At 42.3% G+C, this 19,366-nt stretch overlaps 1 protein-coding gene across 1 annotated transcript in view; it reads right to left on the bottom strand.

The window, feature by feature from the left end:
- Sorl1 (sortilin related receptor 1) overlaps positions 1–19,366 on the bottom strand; it is a 165,111-nt gene that overhangs the window by 59,316 nt on the left and 86,429 nt on the right. The window contains exons 15-21 of the mRNA XM_077796964.1: positions 17,352–17,480; positions 16,778–16,863; positions 12,305–12,477; positions 11,496–11,627; positions 8,657–8,748; positions 6,884–7,130; positions 5,905–6,043 (exon numbers count right to left, since the gene is read on the bottom strand). Coding sequence (XP_077653090.1) covers positions 5,905–6,043; positions 6,884–7,130; positions 8,657–8,748; positions 11,496–11,627; positions 12,305–12,477; positions 16,778–16,863; positions 17,352–17,480 — 998 coding nt within the window. The remainder of the gene's footprint in view (positions 1–5,904; positions 6,044–6,883; positions 7,131–8,656; positions 8,749–11,495; positions 11,628–12,304; positions 12,478–16,777; positions 16,864–17,351; positions 17,481–19,366) is intronic.

Raw genomic sequence — 19,366 nt, 5'->3', positions numbered from 1 at the left:
AAACAAGGACAGGGTAGGGACGAAGAGCTTGAGACGAAGATTTTCATTAACAGGGTTGAGAGGTGGGAGGGAAAGGAAACGAGAAGGGGAATCGCATGGAAATGGAAGGCGATCCTCAGGGTTATACAAAATGACATATAAGAGGAAAGGAGGGGTAAGACAAGATAATTCAAATGGAAGAAGTGATTTACAGTAGAAGGGGTAGAGAGAGAAAAGGGGAGGGGAGGGGAGGGGAGGGGGGATAGTAGAGAATAATACAGACAGCAGAATACATCAGACACTAGAAAGGCAATATGTCAATCAATGGAAGGGTAACTGATGTGATACAGCAATCTGTATACGGGATAAAATTGGGAGTTCATAACTCATTTGAATCAAACTGTGAAATATGATGTATGAGGAACTATGTAATGTTTTGAACGACCAACAATAAAAAAAAATAATAATAATACGAAGCAGAAGGGAGCCACTGAACAGGAAGAGACCTGCTGCCTCCTCACCCTATAGACAGGACCAGAGAAGCTCACAGAGGCTCCGCAGCACATGTGGAGGCACCTCCTATAATGACAAGCTCTGCCAGAACCTGGGCAAGGACCTGAACCATACAGCCAGTTTCTCCAGACTTGCCTCTTCACCTCAGCTCCATTGGACTGCCCAAACCATGGAGCAGATGTTCCTCCTGGGAAAATGGAATTGGGTTTCTGAAAGCTAAGCCACCAGGGAGCTAGAACTGGGAGAAGGGATACCAGAGTAAGTGTCAAAACTTTCTCAAGTCACAGCCATGGAGAGGTACTCTGGGTCTGCAGATAGGAGACTCATGGGGAGAAAAGGGGACACCACCAGGGCCTTAGAAAAAGAGAATGACTTTGCCATTCCTAGCTGCAGTACCTTTAAGGCTCATCTAGATCTCCCATCTCTGGGTTCCTTATTGCCTCCCTTGATTCTGCCAATAACATTTTCCATTTGAGTTATCTTGAGTGGGTTCCTTTGGACCCAAAGGCCCTTCATTCAGAACATGCATGTGGGTAAAGCTGGGGCCTGGACAAAATTCCAGATCACCCTTCTCAACTGCTTTGTGTCAAAGCACAGCTAAAGAACTAAATGAGGAACCAACCAAAGTACTCATTAAGCTACCATCAAGCGAAAAATGAATCCATAAAAGGACTAAAGTTGATCTATGCTAATATGTTCAATTTTTTCTCTGGTTCAACTTAGCAAATAAAGTAACAGTTCAAAAAATCCATCACTGCACTTAAGAGAGCCTATGTGAATGAACAAAACTGGCAAAGGTGTTTTCTATCCCCAACACCTTTTCAGAGGGTAAAGAGGGAGAATGTATAACCTATTTTGTAACAACTGGAAACATGATACAACTATGGGATAACACAAAAGCCAAATACTTTTGAAATATATGTTGTTTTCTTTTGGCTTTGCATGTTAATCATGAAAACAAGAAAATCAACATAAAAACTTTGAAAAAATTCAACTGCTGACTGTTCAGTTGTGAGGTCTAGTCAGACACTCCAACCCCACCTCCACCATCAGACAGGCAGCCAAGTAATCTGCTTCCATCCAAGACTACAACTAAACCCTGCCCAAAGAGTGCTGGTTAATGACAATGAGTAATGATATGGGTGACAGTACACTCGATAGCTTTGGATGTGTTGGCACCTCATCAGTTTTAAGTGATATTACAAATAGAAATAAAAATCACAGATTTAGCAGCAATGTCACTTTGATTCTAAGAAAGAGAGAGTAAAAGACATTGCCAAATAGATAAAGTAAGCACACCCAGGTAGAGAAATTCATGTGATGACACTTTCAAAAAAGCTTCAGCAAATAACTCACTCAACCATCAACCACAGCAGCACAGTAACCATAGTAGAACATCCAGGTGACCAGACATCAGCTCATCCTGATAGTTGGTGAGCACAGATTGCTCTTTAGAAAAGGGGGACACAAAATTGAATTGAGCCACCACTAATGAAAAACAACTGGGAAAGGATGTAGGACATGTTCTTTGTATTCTGAGGACAACATACCACTCAATGTTCCAAGAAAATGAACAATAACAAAATATGTTATTTAAACATACTCAATTACAGGATGATATTTTCATGTGGACTGTGTCTAAAATAATGTGACTAACATTTTCACATGCAGAGAAAATGTTCCTACCCAAACAAGGAAGAGCTAAACGCACAGAACCCAAAATGGGGTGTCCTATTTCAGGAGGCTAATCCAGGCCAAGATGTGCGACACCCCAGGCTGAGAGGCAGTATCCAGGGGCAAACTCCAAACCAAGCTCACCAGGTCCCTGCCTGCAAGAGATCAGCAGGGAAGGGGCACCCCAGCTGTTATGAACCACAGAACAGGAAACGGTACGACATTACAGAGAACACGGAAAACAATGGAAGAATTCAGCAGAGTCCCATTGCGGCCAGAGACCCTTCTATAGGATGCCAACTGCCCCATGTAAGCAAGGTATACATTATGAAAACCCCTGTCCTGATGGGAAGAAAGGACAGGTGACCATCTTCAAAGATGTCCCCTTAGGATACCACACTTAGCTCCAGATGTCTTCATGGGCGTATTCAGAACATTTTCAAATTTCCTCTGTGGAAAATTCCTCCAGAATCAGTTTTGGAGCCAAAAATGCTATTATCTCACTTAAGTATTGAAACTCTTGGCAGTTACCAAAACAAATCTACACCAAATAATGAATATTCACCCTCATTTATAAATGTTTAAAAGCTTGCAGGATCAGAAGGATTTCAAGATCTCCAAAATACTTTTAAGACATTGTAGCATCAATGGAATACATCAAAAATCTTACAAAGTAACCTCTTTAAAGGGAAGAAATACTTTATAAAGAATAAATTCCACTGACATTACTTAAAAATCAGCCATGAATCAAGACAAGAAATGTATTATTTACTTATAATCAAATACCTCAAATTAATAAGTGTTCTATGTAAACAGATATTTTATCATAAACCAGAACCAAGCAAAATGTAGTATTCTAACTTACTGTCACATTACCAGTACACTGCTATTTCAGCAACAGATGGCAGAGGGGGCAAAGCCTGATGGTTTTACTGAAGTTCAAGTTTTGAAGTCAACTAGGTCACAACTCAACTCTTACCACTTACTATGTGTGTGACCTGGACAAGTTACTAAACCTGACTTTTATGTCTCATCTATAAAATGGGAATATTCACAGCACAAATGGATTTGGAGAAGACTAAAGGAAGTCCACAAAAAATACTAGCAGGTATATATGATATAACCCTTAATAAATACCTAAATAAAGGTATTTACCATTATTTTATATTTAGCTAATAGAAAATTCTGTGTATATTAGGAGCAAATAACAAAAAGAATACAGAAGGACTGGCACCTGAGTGGCCAGTATGCATCATGAACATGTGGAACCCTCTGGGTGTTCGAACAAGGAGGCAGGTTAGAGCAAACAAGCACAAAGCTGAGAGGCATGCGGTGCACACTGGCAGCACTGAGCCAGGTGCGGGTGCAGAAGCTCCAATTTCACTCAGACTGGCCCATTTCAGAGGTTAGATGCTGAGAGCCATAGCCTAGTAGGAATGATGCATGGCATTTTTGGTTGAAGGTGACGCCAGCAAGCCATTGAGATGATAATGATTATGTTAAGATGTGCATTCAATTGGATATTAGACCCCTGATGTCCGCCTTGCCTGCTACTTTGGGGCTCTCAAGGGGACTCCCTGAGAATTCCCATTGGTTGGGGAAGTGCGGTAGGAGGGATTTCCGGAGGAGGGATTTGGGGTTGGTGTGGTGTGTCCCAGGAGAAGGCCTCATGCGTGGCGTTCACGGGAGTTTTGGAAATAAAGTTTGTTCCTGCTTGAGTGGCTTGTGATTTTGTGCCCAGCCAGACTGCGGCAGTTAGACACTTGCTTCTCTGGCCCTGTCTGCAGGTAGGAGGTCTCCTGAAAACATCCTGCTCACAACAAAAGGAAGATAAGAGAGAACTGCAAGAGAAGTGGAGACTGGAGTAGAGATGCAGTCAGTGGCACTAGGCCTAAGGAACAGTGTTCCACCCACTAGCACACATATCTCCCTTTTGAACCAGTCTTTCCTCCATGATGCTGTCCCAACCCCCAGAATTACTGTGGGGAGTGTAAATGAAAGTGACTCTTGGGGATCAATCACACCTAAGCTGAGAATCACAGACCTGTCTGTCCAGCACCAGGCACATCTGCACCTGCTCAGAGCATATACTCCCTCTCCTGCCACTCCAGGGGGTTGGGTGACACATGTCAGCTGGGATTGAGTTGCTGGGATGAAGTGGCAGTCAAGAGAGGAATGGCAGGGACAAACTCCAAACCTAGCCAATCAGGTCCCTTCCTGCAAGAGATCAGTAGGGAAAGCACCCCAGGGACCACCAGCTTCACCTGAACATGGTGCTGCAGAAACTGCTGCGTCGCGTCCAACGCGCTTACAAGCACTGGTTGAAATGGAGCCCCACTCTTCTGGACTAGGTGACAACTTAGAGAAATGAGAACAACCCACTCTCTGAGCCTGTGAGGCTCTCCTTCTCCCTCAGACAGAGGCCTAGAGATTTCAGTCATGGCAGCTGAGAAGCAAGATTCCTTCATCTCCTCCTACTTTAAAACAGGTGTCTCCTCTTAAGGAACAATGTGACTTCTCCATTTCGTAGCTCCTACACTAGTGAGAATGCTTTGAGAAAGCTGATTAATAGCTAAGATTTCACTCCTTCACCTACAGACTAGGATCATAATACCAGCCCTCCACACCTCACAGGTCAGCTGTGAAGATACTGCGTAATTACCCACCAAGCACCAATACTCTAAGCAGGCAACTCTGAGACAGACTTACATCAGGAGGACACTTTATAGTTTCCAAAGGGTGTTCCCATGCCAGCTTCCTTGGTCCCAGAGGAATAACAATGACATCTATAACGGTATTATTTTTCTTGTCAATTTTCCATTAGCACAGGATAAGCCAAGACCCACAAAACACTACCAACATTCTAGTTCAAAACAGAAAACCTAGAAGATTGTCAACAAAGGAAAGTCAAGATGTTACTTAATCCAATGGAGATAAGAGAGAATGCTTAAAGGGACTGTTCTTCTCAGGAATGCTCGAATTCTTCTCCCCTAGCATCATCAGTACAGCTGAGGGTAAGCAAGGGTAAAGGGTAGAAGGGGAAGGAAGATCCTTTCTACTAGGAGTCTCGGCCTCCAGTAGCCGCATGTCAAAGCTTTATATAGCAGCTCTTAAAACCTCAACCAACAGCCCACAAAGACAGCAACTACCTATACCCATGGCAGCTCTCCCCGTCCTGTTCATCCCTTCTTTCAACAAATATGAATTGAGCACCTACTAAGTGCTAGTCACTGCTGCCATAGGAGAAAAAGAAAGCAGACACAATCTTTTCCTTCATGGGGTTTAAAAGTTCAGGGTGGGTGCACAAATAGAAGCCACAAACAACTAAACACAGCATCACAACAGAGGTGGGAATGCTCAATGGGCACGCAACTGTCTGAGCACCCAGCCAGCGCTGCTCCCTGTAAGTGTGCCAAATGGGGATTAAGCACACGCTGGGCTCTCCCAGCTGCAACAGAAGCCACACCACCAATCAGTGAGGGGCCAAGGGCAGGAGGAGGGTGTAATTACCCACCACGCACCAACACTCTAGGCAGGCAAAAACATGCTGTCTTCCAGCTGTTTGTGTGTCATTAGAAAAGAAATTAAGATGTCATTAGGAAGAAATTAAATAATGCACATGTTGTCGTGACAGCAAAGACGCAGGCTGCCAGATCCTGCTCTGAGTGGAGATTGCCCACATGCAGCCCCTTTCCCGAGATCAGCTCTGGGGAGACTTAAGAAGAGACTCTGTCTTACCAGTGTTCTTCCCCTTGTAGAAAATCTTCATGTCCATTAGCCCTGTGAGCTGGCTTGCCAGGATCTCCATTTGGGACCCGCTGTATTTGGAAGCTCGGAATATGCTGAGCTGTGACCAGTCATCCCAGTAGATTTCATTCTAGAATAAAAACCTTTGTCTGTTAGTCCACCTTTTAATAGTGGGAATTGAACTCAGGGGCACTCTACCACTGAGCCACATCCCCAGCCGTATTTTGTATTTTATTTAGAGACAGGGTCTCACTGAGTTGCTTAGCACCTTGTTTTTTGCTGAGAGTGGCTTTGAACTGGCGATCCTCCTGCCTCAGCCTCCCGAGCCACTGGGATTATAGGCAAGTGCCACCACACTAGCTCTTTGGTCTTTATTCTGAAGCCTCTAAAAGGATAGGAGCCCCCTACCCAAGAGACAACTAACAGTTATTGTCTGAATGACTGATCTGATCAAAATTCCACTTGAATGTAAGCATCAGTGGTTTGATCCAAACATCACCAAATCCACATTAAGGAGCTACTACACAAAAGAAACTATTAGAGAAGCATTCAAGTTTGACCAAGCTGCTCAGTTCAAAACCTGCTTCCCAAGGATCGAGAGAACTGTTCTGTTCTCTGAATTAAAACATATATGTGGCATGTAACTTATCTCTCTCAGTAGGGAATAAAGTGAGCAAACCTCACAAGATACAAAGAAACAGAGGCTCTTGGCACTAGAGGCAAGCTCAGAACAGTCTTAAGAAATAACCTTAACTCTTAACCTTTTGAATTGTGAGTAGTGGTAGTGGCCAGGACTCTGGCACCTATATCTGGTATGAGCTGAAGTGAATTATCTCAAATTTAGAAAAGAGCAGATTTCCTAAGTCAGACAGCATCTCTGTGAGACCCCAAAAGTCCCCGGCTTTGGACCTTAGTATGCTCTTTACCTACTCTGTAAGACTGCCTGATGGTGGGACAAATAAGGACTCACCTTGAAGACAGCAATGGCATAGGGGTGTGGGAGGTTGTCCAGAATGACCGAGCGTTGCTGGCCACTAAAAGTGATCCGTTCAATGCAGTCCAGGTAGGCATCTGTCCAGTAGATCCACTGGTCATCCACAGAGATGCCGTTGGGCCACTTGACATCCTCTGAAACAAGACGATGAGCAGCAGAGCCATCCATGTTGCTCCGATAAATCCCAGGCTTCAGGTCCCCCCAGTCGGTCCAGAACATGACCCTGGTCAAAATGGGGATAAACCACATACCTCGTCAAAATGGGAGAAAGAGGAGCTCAAATACTCCTCTCCATATAGGAAAGAGATCCCTCTAGAACAACCATTATTTTAGTTATCAGTAATCCTAATATTTGAAACCACTTAATTCCTTGACTCAGAAATTCCTCTACTAAAATTCACCTATAGTCAAATTAGGCAAAAATAATGTACAAAGAAATGTACAGATATGTATATTAATCTAAATGTTAATTGGTATAGGAACTGATATATAATAGTACATACCACAAAACACTATGAAACCTGGAAATCTGTATGTGTTCAAATGAAACTATCTTCAAAACAGATACTTTTTAAAAGTTACAAAGTTGTAAACACACTGATTCAATCTGGTGCATGAATGTAGGGGAGAACCTGTGACTTAAGGATAAAGTTTGTACATGGGTAAAAATGATTCTAAACAATACATAAGAAACTACTAAAAATCACCACCCCTAGGATGTATGAGGGTAAAGGGTTAAGAAGAACAGAGAAACTGGGCATGGTGTTGCACATCTATAATCCCAGCTGAGGCATAGAAGGCTGAGGCAAAAGAACTGTAAGTTCAAGGCCAACTCTGGAAAATTTAGTGAGACTTTTAAAAATGATTGGAGATGTAGCTGTAGCTCAGTGGTAGGGAGCGAGTGGGGTCAATCCCCAAAATGCAAGAAAAGAAAAAAAAAAAAAAAGAAGAGGAGGAGGAGGAAAACAAATACCAAATACTTTTGTTTCATACACTTTTGTTCTCTTTTAATATTATAACCAAGTACATAGATTATTTTAAGATCCTTTCTTTTTTTAAAAAAAAAGTACTAATTTTGATCATAAATACTAGCAGACATGAAAGGCAGGGAAAATTAATCCAGAATTTTCCTGTTAGTTGTGCTCCCTTCCGTTAATTAAAAAAAAGAAAAAAAAAAACACTTTGCATTCCCTAAACACAATACTACTTTTTTTAAATAATTATTTTATTGTATGCATTTATTTATTTATCTTTCTGTGGTGCTGAGGATTGCACCCAGTGCCTCATACATGCTAGGCAAGTGCTCTGCTACTAAGCTACAGTCCCAGCCCGAGTACATACTAATTTTGAGTAAGAAAACCTATACGTGCTGGGTATGAGGGGAGGCAGAGAAAAGATGGATTGAATTAAATATTTGTGTCATGCATGAAACTAAAGATAAAACAATCCTTATAGTACATGAGAGGGCCTGCCGTATCTGGAGAGTCCCTTTCACCATTACCTTTACTGAAAAAACACCTCACAGATGTGAGACATTTGGATGTCTCCAGAGTCTGGTACTTGCTAATGAAAAGCGAATGGAGTTACCTGGCCTTGATGGCTAAGGTGTGGTTTCAAAATTCTCAGTTAATAGGTTATTTCTACCATATTCATGAGAAGCAGAGTTTTGCCCAGAAGTTTACATTTCTATGAGAACCTACTGTTGCAGCATTGGACACAACGCTGACTTTCTTTTGGGGACACACTTACCCCTCTTGAGGCACTAGGACCAGAGCCCTAGGCCGATCCAACACAGAGGAATTGACGATTGTAAGTCGGAAGTCACCATCTGAATTAGCTACCTGACGAAAAGAGGAGGAAAAGAAAAGGCCAGAATGGATCTGAGCTCCTTAAAAGACCCACATTGTGGGGGTGGGGGGGTTGTGGCTCAGCGGTAGAGTGCTGGTCTAGCGTGTGCAGGGCACTGAGTGCGAACCTCAGCACCACATAAAAATAAAATAAAGGTATTGTGTCCAACTACAACTAAAACAAAATATTAAAAAAAAAAAAGACCCACATTGCCAAAGTCCTCTATCAGCCCCTGCCTACAGAGGCACCTCCCCCAGCCCATCCCCCACACATCTGCATGATTCCCCTTCCAGACCATCTGGAAACCTGCCTTCATTTCCAGTCAGAATGAACTGATCCCTCCTCAGGCTCATGTGCCAATTTTCACATAGTCTGAGAGTAGTCGGAACTATGTGTGCACTTCCTACCATACAATGATCTGCAGAGTTAAGTGGTCACCCTTGCTTTACCCTTTGGTATCCACAGTGCTGGTTCAAAATCCAAGGATGCACAAGTCTCTTATATAATATTGTAAAGCATTTGCCTGTAACCTACACACATTCTCCTATATACTATAAATCCTCTCCAGACTACTTATAATACCTAATATAATGTAAATCCTGTGTAAATAGTTGTTATAGTGTTGTTTAGAGAATCGTGACAAGAAAAAAGGTCTGTACATGCTCAGTACAGTTTCGTTTTGGTTTTTGAATATTTTTAATCCACTGATGTGAAACCCACAGATATGGAGGACTTGTCTTAATCTTGTGTTATTTATTTTTTTTTTTTTTTTTTTTTTTTTTTTTTTTTTTTTTTTTATTGGTCGTTCATAACATTACATAGTTCTTAATACATCATATTACACGGTTTGATTCAAGTGGATTATGAACTCCCGCTTTTACCCCGTATACAAATTGCTGTATCACATCAGTTACCCTTCCATTGATTGACATATTGCCTTTCTAGTGTCTGATGTATTCTGCTGTCTGTCCTATTGTCTACTATCCCCCCTCCCCTCCCCTCCCCTCCCCTCCCCTTTTCTCTCTCTACCCCTTCTACTGTAAATCATGTCTTCCATTTGTATTCTCTTGACTTACCCCTCCTTACCTCTTATATGACATTTTGTATAACCCTGAGGATTAACACATTCATGTTACTCCACCCTCCACCAATGGCCCGATACAGCCCATTCTCTACGTAACAGCCTTGCAACAAAAAGTCCAAGAACAAGCCCCACGTTCTCCCTCTTGCACTCTAGCTGCGCAGTCCCCAGGATCCTTGAGCCTGATATATACTCACTACTCTGCTCCCGCCATACTCATCACAGGCTTTCCCTCCCGACTACTTGCTCTAAACACACAGTAACTTTCCTTCAAAACAGCTCTGGGTTGACCTCCCTTCCTAACTCTTCTAACCCACTTCATCCAAGAGCTCGTGGACTCATCCTATACCACTTTGCAAAAACAGTATTTGAGTTAAACAGGAGTCACTCAACAAGCCTATGAAAGGGCAGATGCATTTTTCTAGCACCTCACAAAGTTCTGGCAACACATAAGTAAATAAAGGACAGAAATAGCAATAACGAAACCACTAAGGCAGCACTTGGTAGATACCAGGCACTCTGCATCTTGTTCACTTCTGTCAGCATCCCAATGAGGGGCACACTGCAACCAGCAGGCTGAGCTCAGATGCCACAGCCTCAGGAGGCCTCCCCTGTCTGCCTTTCCTAATGCTCCACTCCCCAGCCATGTAATCACACCACCTGCACTTAAGTTCTTTGCAGGACTCATCACAACAGAACTGGTTTCTTTATTTCTTTATCATTTTGTCCTTATTGAAACTTAAGGTCTATCGGAACAGGAACTTGCACAAGGTCTTCTTGCCCAGTGTGGCACCATTAGAGCCTAAGATCAGAGCTATCACATATCATGCACCAAAGCACTTGTCAAATGGCTGAGTGAATAAATCAATCTTCATTTGACACATGAAGAGACGGAAGCTAAAGAAGCCGAGTTCCTTGCACCATATCACTTAGCTGGTAGGGTAAAGCTTGAACTCGAAGCTCCTCTCAAGTGTTTCTTTGGTCTGGCAACCTCACTTGCCTCTGCACCTCCCTGCTTTTACTATACTTCCCACTTTGAAGACCTGCATGCTATACTTCCATGTAGCACCAGTACAAAGAGCTGCTGAGGCAGTGTCCCTGGCCTCAGCACTAACTTCAGGAATTGGGCAGACCTATATTCCTCAACCCAATGTTTTTGGTGGTGTATAAGTCATTTATTACCCTCATGTTGCCTTGCACATGTAAGGTTGAATATGTTTTGGGGGTAGCTAAATTATAGACAATAATATCTGTATTATTATTACAGATAATAATGATGATGATGACACTGTCATTATTACTCTAGCTTTATTACTGGACTGTTACCAATATGGCAACATTATCATTATTGTTAATATATTATGCTTCTGTTAGCCAAAGTATAAACTTTCAGTTATCTTAATGACGTTATCTCTGATGACATCAGACACCATGTTCTCACCTGGGACTTTTATGGCAGTGAGTAATCATTCTGGGACCAACCCTCCCACTCCTTTCCCCTTCTCCTAAGGGCTTAGCCTTTCCATTCTTTGGAAATTCTTAGAAAATTGCCAGAGTAACTTAACACACTGGCTCCCACCCACCCCCGTGTCAAATCTAGATCAAAGCCCAGGTGCTCCCCTGATCATTTAATCAAGAAAATCATGGGGATACACATACCTCAATCTTCTTGAAGCCAGCATCCACCCAGTAAAGTAACTGGCTGAGAGGTTCAAAGGCCAAAGCTTCCACTGTCTCCAAGCCAGAATCGATGATCACTTCTTGCCCTGTACTCCCATTCAAACAGAGGCGCTAGAGAGAGAAAAACAGCAGTAAGTGCTGTGAAATGCTCAGATGATCTTCTGCCAAATCAGTCTCGTGGACAGTAACCCTTTATTCAGCTGGCTGGATTGCCAAGGGATGAGATGTTTTACACTGTTAAATTTTCCAGGCACATGAAGCTGAGTTTTAATAAGGGCATTTCCAAAATGTATTACGGTTTCCTGTTTTAAACAAAACAATGAACAGAATTTAATCCTTTATATTACTCTAGATTAGCGTCATGAACACTGGTTACTAAACTATGTGCTATATCACATTAATGAGGTCAGAGATTACTCAGATGCATGTGTCTGCTTTTAAAACTAATGAAACCAAATTGCTGCTATTTCTGAGTTCCTGTATCTGCCTTCACAGCTGCTCTTCCCTTGTGAGGCTCTTAGCCATCAGGTGCTATCCTTGGGACAGCTACTCACGGTCACCCCCTTCCTTACCCCCAAGATACCCAGACACTGTATAATTTCTGTTGGGTTAAGAATATAGGTAAAAGTTGTTGGAATTGTGTTTCTAAAATGATTACATAGACAATGAATAAAGATAAACTCTCTCTCCTTTAAAATGCAGTAATAGACAGCTTGCCTAGCATGTATGAGGATGAAATCTGATCCCCAGCTTTGCAACCCCCAGAAGCAGACCAATGGCTGACTCACCTGGATGATATCCAACGCCAGATCAGACCAATATAAGCAGTTTCGTTCATAGTCAAAATCCAGGGCCACAGCTGCCCGAAGCCCACTAAGAGGCAACTGCTCTGTGGCTCCAGAGGCGAGGTCATAGCGGTGGATGGACTTCCGCATGGCGTACAGGATGAATTCGTTCTCCTCTGCCAGATACACAAGCAACGGAGAGTGGACCTGGGGGATGCTGAAGAGCTCCTAGATGATCTGACCTTTTTTTTTTTTTTTAAATACACAAACTTCAACTCTACTGTTACATGGTCTAGATAAACTGAAAAAAACTAGGAATCCAAACCTGGAAGGCATATCATGGATGATATTTCTGCCTTGAGCAGGTTATTTGAATGCCAGTGAATCTGTTTCTTCATCTGCAAATGTTTTACCCGTTAGATGTTTTTTTAAATCTAGATACCCCAGTATACTTGCTTCAATATCCACACTTTGCATTCCACCTCTAAGTCTTCAGAGTCACACTTGCCAATATCAATGAGACCAATCACCATGTTCTCTCTCTTCTTCTGACTGTCCCATAGCACCACACAATAACTTGGATCTGGAGTGTACCCAAAGACCCATGAGTTAAGGACTTGGTCTTCAGCTTGATGCTATTGGAAAGTTATGGAACCTTTAAGAAGTGGGGCCTCACAGGTTTTAGGTCACTGGGAGTGTGACCTTTATAAGAGAACAGTGGGACCCCAGCTCCTCCTGCTGCTGCTCTTTTGGTTCCTGGCCACCATTCATGGACTGACACCTCTAAAACTGTGAGCTAAAATAAACCTTTCCCAGCTGGTTATTGAAGGAAACCTGAATAACAACATCATAATCTCATTAACCAGACACCATTAGTCATTGAAGACTTGGAACTAACTGTGTCAGCTTTTCATCTCTATGACCAAAATACCTGCAAGAACAACTTAGGGAAGGGAAAGTTTATTTTGAGTTCATGGTTTCAGAGGTTCAGTCCATGGTTGAGTGGTTCCATTGTTCTGGGCCCAAGCTGAGGCAAAACATCATGGCAGAAGGGCATGGTGGAGAAAAGCTGTCAGCACACGGCAGTGGGAAACACAAAAGCAAGTGCCAGAGGCAAAATATAAAACCCCAAAGGCACCCTCCCAGGGAGACTCTCCTCCAGCCACACACTACCTGCTTACAGTTACCACCCATTATGATTTTCAGATTATGAATCCATCAAACAGATTAATCCACTGAGTAGGTTACAGCTCTCAAATCTAACCATTTCGCCTCTGACCACCTTGCATTGTCTCACATGAGATTTTAGAGGCTACCTCACATCCACTAAGTTTTCTAACCAGTTTGTTCATTCATATTGCTCACAATGACATGTGGCAATCATACCAATTTGTCAGATTTTCAAAATAATAATACAATTGTTCTGGACTATTTATAAGATATTTTGCAATATAATCATCACAAAGACTTTCTTTCTGCTCAAGAAACATACAATGTACTTGCCACATGCTAGGCACTGCTTAATCCTCCCAACAACTGCGTGATAGAAGAGCTATCATGAACCCAGTTTTACAAATGAGAAAACTGCGACCAGAGAGGCTAAGTTACTTGTCTAACACCATACAACTAGTAAGTGGCAGAACCAAGATCTGAACCCAGGTATTCATAGTCTATATTTTAAAACATGACAACTATGATGCCTCTTTTTATGTAGATACTAATGATCTACATAAAGAGAACAGTGGGACCCCAGCTCCTCCTGCTGCTGCTCTTATTTTGTGTGTGTGTATACATGTGCACACTCACACACTAAGGATCAAAGCCAGGACCTTGCAGGTGCTAAGACCAAGTTCTACCACTGAGCTACATCCTCAGATTGCCACTTTTTAAGACACAGAAATAGAGGCCCATGCGGCCGAAGAGATGTACCTAAGTCAGATAATCAGTAACAGGAAAACCTAGCACTCTTTCTTTTCCACCTAGGAAACAGCGTGGAAGACATCCAGGCTCTTCCACAGGAGTGGAGAGGAGCAAAACCTCAGCATCCTTGTCGACAGTCTCTATGTTGGAGCTTCAGTCAGCCCAACCCATGGAGGTGCGTGGAGGGCAGTGCACCCAGCAAGGGAACAGAAGCTTCACACTCCACCACCTTACCCAGCACGATCTTCCTTATTGCTGTTTACCTGCATTCTTTGTAAAATCCTTTGTAATAAATGAATAAATGTGAGCACCCAACCCAGAGAAGTTGGAGAAAACAAACCTCACAGGCAAAACCCAGAGGAGTGCCACAATGGCACCAGAGAGGGATTAGACAAAGGAGGATTAGGAGAAGCCAGGCTTAAGGATGATGTTGAACTGCTATTTTTTGAGTCTGTCCCTATATTTGGATATTTGTTAACTTGAGTCATCTCCCCAGAGAGTCTAACAGTAAAAAGTTCTTAAAAAATGAAGGAAAAAAAGAAGTAAGCATCCATTTGACAGTGTGGTGCACGTGGGACCAAGATGTGACTCCCAGTGCTGCATGCCTGGATTAGACCCCTCTGGACTCCAACAGGAGAAAAAATATCTCAAAAAGTGAATCCACCTACAGTTTCTAATAGGTAAGTATGCCTTCTTTTCTTTGGGGCTCACTTTACTTCAAAAGCTATCAAATGATAATCAAATGCCTCCTTTCAGTTGTCCCTGTAGTTCCCATGGTGCTTTGTTTCTTCCAAGAAACAAAGAAGAGCCCAAGTCCAGAAAACCCTGCTTCAAGATTAGACAGAGAGCAGCATGCAGTGCCTCAGTGTATAATGCCTAATCTAGAAAAGGAACAGAATGCTTAGCCAGTGCCGACCATATGTAAGCACAGCCTGGAAATGTGTGTTGTTAAGAGTAATCAAAAAAAAGAAAAATTACTGCATTATAAAAATCCTTCCAGATGCCCAGACTACCTCATCTTTGCAAAATGTTCTGGTTCCCATTAGCCTTATGAAAACATCTTTTTCTTTCTGGGTACTTCCCTGGCTTCTATTTCCTTTCTTTTTTAGCCTTCTGCTGCTTCTTTGACATTTAGGAGGTGGTTTATACTGAAATGAGACTTTTCTACTTCATTCCTTATTCTACCCTCTCCTATCAAAAGAGAAAATAGCTTTCCTGCCAGTTTTGATGGCTTTATACAAACTGTTTTGTCCCTTGCTGAATTATCTTTGGAAATATTTATTACAAAAGTATGTACTCTAAGCCCTTTAGAGCCATCACTCAAAGCCTCCTCACCAAGTCCTCATCAATAACAGCACTTGTGAGGGGAATATCTGAATATTATCTGCTCATTTGTAGGAATCTGCTGAAGCAGTGGTTCTTTTTTACGTCTCCACAGTGAGGTATGTTAATTACTCTGGTAGTGATGGAAGATTAAATTAAAGGACTAATGAGCTTAGCATGAAAAACACCAGGGCAAGCAGGGAACAGGAAGCAGGAGAGGCTGCTCTGCCCTACACGTGGCTTTCATGACTCGTTTGGCACCTGTGGCTGTTCCGCTGGACACCACCACGCTATGGAAGTCAGCTCATCCTCTGCCCTCACCGAGCAGAGTGAGCAAGAGAAGGGCTCACGGGGAAGAAGGAAAATCTGAATGAATAAGCAGAGCGAAGAAAGAAGAGAGGCCATGAAGTTAACTCTTTTTTAAGGTATTATAATTTCATGTCTGTGTAACAAATAATCCATGTTACATTCCCAGAAAATCAATCTGAAACACATTTTGGAATATAGTACACCTTTATGGCATGTGTAATCATCCCAAAGAAGTCTTCCAAAATTAGTAGGAATAATGATCTTCTGAATAATAGGAGTACCATTTGGGTGATGTCCAATGAAAGGAATAGACCCAAGAGTTTGAATTTTAACTCTGTCACTTACTGGATATGTGACCTTGGGTAAGTTTTCTTATCCTCTCTTCTGGACATGCTTGCTTTTTCATAGATATGTACACATTAAGTGAAGCTGATAATATGTGCTTCATTTGGGTGTTAAAAGGATTAAACTGCCTATGCATGGAAAAGTACATTAAAATCTGCAAAATTCCATTAATATATTAGCTATAATTATTTACAAAATTAAGACAAACCACTAAGTTACCTCCCACGAAGCCATAGGTATCTTTAAATTCAATGGCAACAACAGATGAAGAACACAAAAGCCTGTGGGCACCCTTGGCCCCCACCCTGGGCCTAGCACACAACAGTCACCAAATATACTTTTCAATGAACAGAGGGATATCCTTCAAAAAACTGAGCCCATGCTAAATATTTTCCATTCCTTTAAAGATGCAAGACTATATATAAATTAGTTTAGATGCTAATCTTAAGAGGAAAAAGGAACTCTGATGGTTATAATTTTTCCTCCACTAAGTTAGAAGAGCCACAAGCCTGACTGAGGTAAGATCCAGATAAGACTTCAATGATATTTCAAGAACATAGAGAAGAAATCACCTCTCACCTGCCAGGGGACAAGGAACCAGCTCTCCTTCCAGTCGTGCTTCAACGTCTCCTCCACTGCAGGTGTCCCCAGAAATCTTCCGGTAGCTGTCAACCCCGGCATGCACACACAAAGTAAGAAGTCAGAAACACCAAAGATCAGTCATGGAGGGACCCCCAACTGGGAACACAATTCCCACCATGGACAACAGATTCCACCCATACATTTCCCTACAGCACGAGGAGGAAGGTGTTTGGAGATTCTAGGTCAGTTCTGCTCATAATTGACTCAATAGGCCCAGGCCATTTAGTGTACTGCTCTGGGCAAAACATTTAGACATATCTCCTCTCAAGATGTGTCCTTGCTGACATTTATGACTTTCATGTTGCAGAAAAGCTTACGGACTTGCAAGTGTTTTCTCTCTGGGAACAGGAGAGTCTGCAGGCACCACCATTTTAAACCTGCCCAGCTATTTACAATCTGATAAATTAGAGTTCTACAATGTAGAAAGTGAAAGAAGCCTAGGTGGTCCTGGATTCTCACCCTCTGTGCAGATCCTGTGTGCACCTCACTTGGCAACCTGTGTGATACATACCCTCTTGTTCTCCGATAGGTAGAGCCTACAAGACAAGGCACAGGCGGGGAGTAGGACTTCCCGGAGAATTCTGGGTCTGGAACACACACTTCTAGGGACAAATCTTCACTCATCTTGAAGCCAAAGTCACTGAAAGGCAATTGGGTTTAGTTCAGGCCACTGCTTTACAAACTTGAGGCACTTCAGTTTCAACCCTGTTCCTTTTACCACACCATCACTTGTATTATGGGTTATTTGACATGCCACTTTAAAGAATACTCATTTTTTACACTAAAGTACATCTGCAAAAGACAACTTTTATCCAAACCAGAATTGGAAAACCACTATTACATGCCATAAACAGAACAAAACAATACAAATCCTGATACTCCGAACCAAATAATATTAAATTTTATGCAGATCCAGTTCCCTAACTGGAGTCCAAAGATTCTAGTGGTGCCTTCTCTTCTTGGCTAAAAGGGATTAACAAAAGTTAAAGAAGTACTAGCATTCAGTGAAACTTTCTCTTGACCTAACCAGAAGAATTAAAAGAAAAGTTTAAAAAGAATTTTATAAAACAAAATTATTTTGACTAAAGCCTCAATGCCACTGAAGACCCTGCCCACATACTGTCTAAACCACCTGGGCTGCTACACTTTGGGATACAATAGCTGGCTTCAGAAGATCTCTCACAATCTGGGGGTCACATGGACCAAGCCTCCCTGCTCCATGGGCAGCACCTGTGAGTCAGCTCTGCCCTCACTGCTGCTCTGAGCTACATCTGACAACTCTAGAGCCAGGCAGCAATTTTCTAAGCCTCACCCAAGGTGTCAATTCTGTAACTCAAAGGGATCGTCCGCATTTATATGCTCTGCTTGAAAAGCTTCACTTGCTATATTTAATTCAATAAATATGTATTAAATGCTTATCATATGAAAAGTACAACCAAACACAGGGCAAAGTCATTTGTATTACATAATCCACATTTAGCAATTTGTAGAAAATTGTTCCAAAGGCGACAAGTTCTATTATTCTATCAAACAGGTCTAATTCGTTCAATCAGTTCCTACCAAAAGGCTATTTTAACATCTTTTTAGGGACTGGATGAAGCATTAACTAATTACTTATTTGCCTCCAAATCAAGGTGCCCAATTCTTAGGCAGCTTTGTGTGGCTGCAGTCGCAACTTGGTGCTGTGAAAGTACTTTAGAGGGCCACGCCCAGCTTCCTCCCTCCCCCAAAAGAATGGAAGAAAGCAAAAGACATGGCACATTTAAATGTTGTCCCATAAAGCTTCTGTTTTAATGATGTGCATGTGTGTGTGCGCGCATGTGCAAGCGCATGCACACACAACACACACATGAGGTACAGGGTCATAATACAAAATGTATTGCTTACTAGGAGGCGCATCAAGAATTTCAAAGTCACATGTCTTGGCCATGTGAAGAAACATAAAGACATAAAATAAACTACCCCTGAAAGTAAATGTATGGGCTGAAAACTGGGCTTCTTAGTGGGGTCTGAAAGGACTATCAGAAATAGCCTTTTAAATTCAGTTGTCAATCAGTGGCTGAGCTCACAAGTAGTATCTCAGCTTGCTTGTTCTCATCTCATCTTCTGCTATCCATCTTGAGACTGTTACCCTTTTCAGTGCCACAGTCCTTATCCCATCAAACACATCAAGAGCGATGCAGCCAAGCTGGCTCCTTCCTAGCAGCAAATAGAGACAGAGCACAACCTGACATAAAAGCCAGTCACTATTTTACTAGTCAACTCCATGAGGGGAAGGGCAGGTAGTTATTCTGGTCTATAATAAAAACACAAAACAGGGATAAGCACTCAGCAGGTTCCCGCAAGCCAGATAGGGAAGGCATGATAGACCAGCAGGGGCCCAGACAGTCTCCCAGGAAGGCACACCAAGTTCTACTTGTTTATATTCTTGTTTGGCAGGGGGTAGGCAGAGAAAGATGATCTTAACATTTGGTTTTTGTTTTTAAGTATAATAGCAGTCAAGGAAGAACCCTAAAGAGTTGTTGG

The sequence above is a fragment of the Urocitellus parryii genome, chromosome 4 (assembly GCF_045843805.1).
Source record: "Urocitellus parryii isolate mUroPar1 chromosome 4, mUroPar1.hap1, whole genome shotgun sequence".
NCBI classification, from domain to species: domain Eukaryota; kingdom Metazoa; phylum Chordata; class Mammalia; order Rodentia; family Sciuridae; genus Urocitellus; species Urocitellus parryii.
The sequence above is the reverse complement of the archived record's forward strand: the minus strand, read 5'-3'. Positions and strand labels throughout refer to the sequence as shown.